Raw genomic sequence first — 2,281 nt, 5'->3', positions numbered from 1 at the left:
GTTAAAGTCGTGTTTGAAAATAATTTCACGTAAATAAGAATTAAAGTCACGTGAGTGAGAAAAATTCACTTCAAATATGAAAAACTCATCTTTAAAAACTAATGAGAATTTAGTGTGTTAACCAAATATTTGTTTGAAAAAGAAAAAAAAAACACATATTCGTGTCAATGGGTCCTAAAATATAAGATGATAAGATTTTAAATTTCTTTTTTTTATATTTTTAAGTTTTATAACATTTCGTATTGAATCAAGTTCATCCCACTTGTAGGATAATTAGGATTATATTGAGTATGTTATTGTTGTATTGAATCAAGGTAAGACACATAAAATAAAATGGATTGAGTAAAATATAGATTTTCGGAAGTAAAATATAATCCTATAATTTTCCTTAAGAAATAACAGTTTACTTACATCTTGAGATGCAGAACATCAACATGGTCTTGACACGTGGAGTCCATGAGGGATCTTGTAACGGCTACTTTCTGTGCTTTAAAATTGCTCCACTATTTTCACATCAAATCTCCAGAGTCACCATTAAACTTAAACCAGGATTTCAGTCACGAAAATATGGGCACCCATATGGTGGTTGAGCATTTACAGTGTTCCATGTCCAAAGATCTGCTTTGCAAATTTCCCGACATTTCAGCATTGGATTTCGAGAAAGCGACAACAAAAATCAAGAGGAAGTTGTCCAATGCTGTTACAGAGAATTTGAGGGAATGTCACAGATTGAAGAAGAGAAAGAAGAAGGCTTTTGATTTCACTCGCTTACCATCTTCATATAAACTTAACTCCACTACTTTAACCCCACGAAAGGTAATATCAATCTGAGATTTTAGGGCCTGTTTGGCCATGGATAATTTTCACTTTTTCCAGAATTTTATTCGGGAATCATGTTTAGACATAGAATTGTTACAATTTCACAGAATTCAGAATTCAAAAAACTCTAAATACCTATTTTTACATTTTTCACTCCAGATCACTCACAAAAATACAACATTTTTCCAAGTTGTATTCATGTCCAAAAATACCTTCAATTTCCCAAAACTATTTCTTTTCAAATTTCATTTTTATGTCCAAACGCCCACTTAGTTGCTGAGTTTGCTTTGTTTGTTTTTTTTAAATTTAAATTTTCTAGCCGTTAACTAGAGCATGTTATTGTGTACAGGAGTGGGGTAAGGTACTGAAAGCGGCTACGAAGCATTTCAAGAAGAGGAATAATAAGAAAGATTCCATAGGTGATGCTAATTTTTCCGAATGTTTGATTGACCGTAGTCTTCTGCGAAGTTCTACATATCCATAGTTTGTATGGTGTTTGGATTGATGAGGCAAGAGCATTTGTCTTGTTTCTTTTACAAATGTGTTTGTAATACCTGAAATTCCAATGTAATCAGTATTTGTGCTGCTGAAGGAGTGCATTTGTTGCAGAAAAAAAAAAGTGTTATCTCTACTGTAATTTAGAGTATGTTTAACTAATGTAATAGCAATTCTACTGTGATTGCTGGTAAAACAAGGAGTTTACTGGCTCTGCCCTGTAATAGTATGATTTCTTAAATGCTAAGTATTTCTTGTGCTACTACAATTTTATTGATGATATTGAAGCAAAAGTGAAAAGTTGATGGTGGAAATTCGTATTGAATATTTTCCACTTTCATGCATTCAATATGAAACGAACCATCCTCCATTACAAATAAATTGAGAAAATGTTTCATTGACGGTTATCAAAAAATAAGAGATTATTACAAAATTTATATTAATCGCATTCAATATAAGTTCGAGACACATAAGGGCTCTAACCATATTTCGACTTGTAATCAAAGTCTCGGGGGGATTTGAGATTGTCTCTAAAATAGCAAAATCGAAGAAGACGACGAATCAAAGTTGAGAGCTTTTGTTTTCTTTGGGGAAGAGGGGGTGCGGGGTGGAATTGACTTCAAAGTTTCGATCTTCCAACTAATGCAAAATGAAATGAACCTGAAATAACCAACACAACACTAATGTATATTATAACCGTTGAGAATATAAACACAACACTAATGTATATTATAACCGTTGAGAATATAAATTACAACTGATAAAGGAAAACGATAAATAATCAACGAGTAACAATCGTTAATGGAAAACTGAGAAGAGGAAACCAAAAGGGGATGAGAAACTTAGAGAAAGGAGACAAGAGGGACAAACGATTTTCATCAGAATACGCATAAACTCCTCTCTAACCGCTACTCCTTTTTAATCAGTTGCTAATTGGGCTTGGATCCCAAACATAACACTCTAATAT

General features: G+C 32.7%; 1 protein-coding gene across 1 annotated transcript; it reads left to right on the top strand.

Annotated features, from left to right (window-relative positions):
* Window positions 1-445: 445 nt before the first annotated feature.
* On the top strand, window positions 446-1,576 carry LOC132618788 (uncharacterized). Its single transcript, XM_060333797.1, has 2 exons — window positions 446-816; window positions 1,169-1,576. The coding sequence occupies exons 1-2, from the start codon at window positions 457-459 to the stop codon at window positions 1,301-1,303; spliced, it is 495 nt and encodes a 164-aa protein (XP_060189780.1). The 5' UTR covers window positions 446-456; the 3' UTR covers window positions 1,304-1,576.
* The last annotated feature ends 705 nt before the right edge of the window (window positions 1,577-2,281 follow it).

This window comes from Lycium barbarum, chromosome 11 (genome assembly GCF_019175385.1).
Source record: "Lycium barbarum isolate Lr01 chromosome 11, ASM1917538v2, whole genome shotgun sequence".
Lineage (NCBI taxonomy): Eukaryota > Viridiplantae > Streptophyta > Magnoliopsida > Solanales > Solanaceae > Lycium > Lycium barbarum.
Note: the sequence above shows the minus strand (reverse complement) of the source record. Positions and strands in the feature narration are given on the sequence as shown.

What these genes read in the sequence shown, in the direction of transcription:
- LOC132618788 (XM_060333797.1), top strand. Translation starts at nt 457, where the DNA reads ATGAGGGATCTTGTAACGGCTACTTTCTGTGCTTTAAAATTGCTCCAC. An exon ending in CTACTTTAACCCCACGAAAG is followed by an intron (nt 817 to 1,168) that starts GTAATATCAATC and finishes TATTGTGTACAG; the next exon opens with GAGTGGGGTAAGGTACTGAA.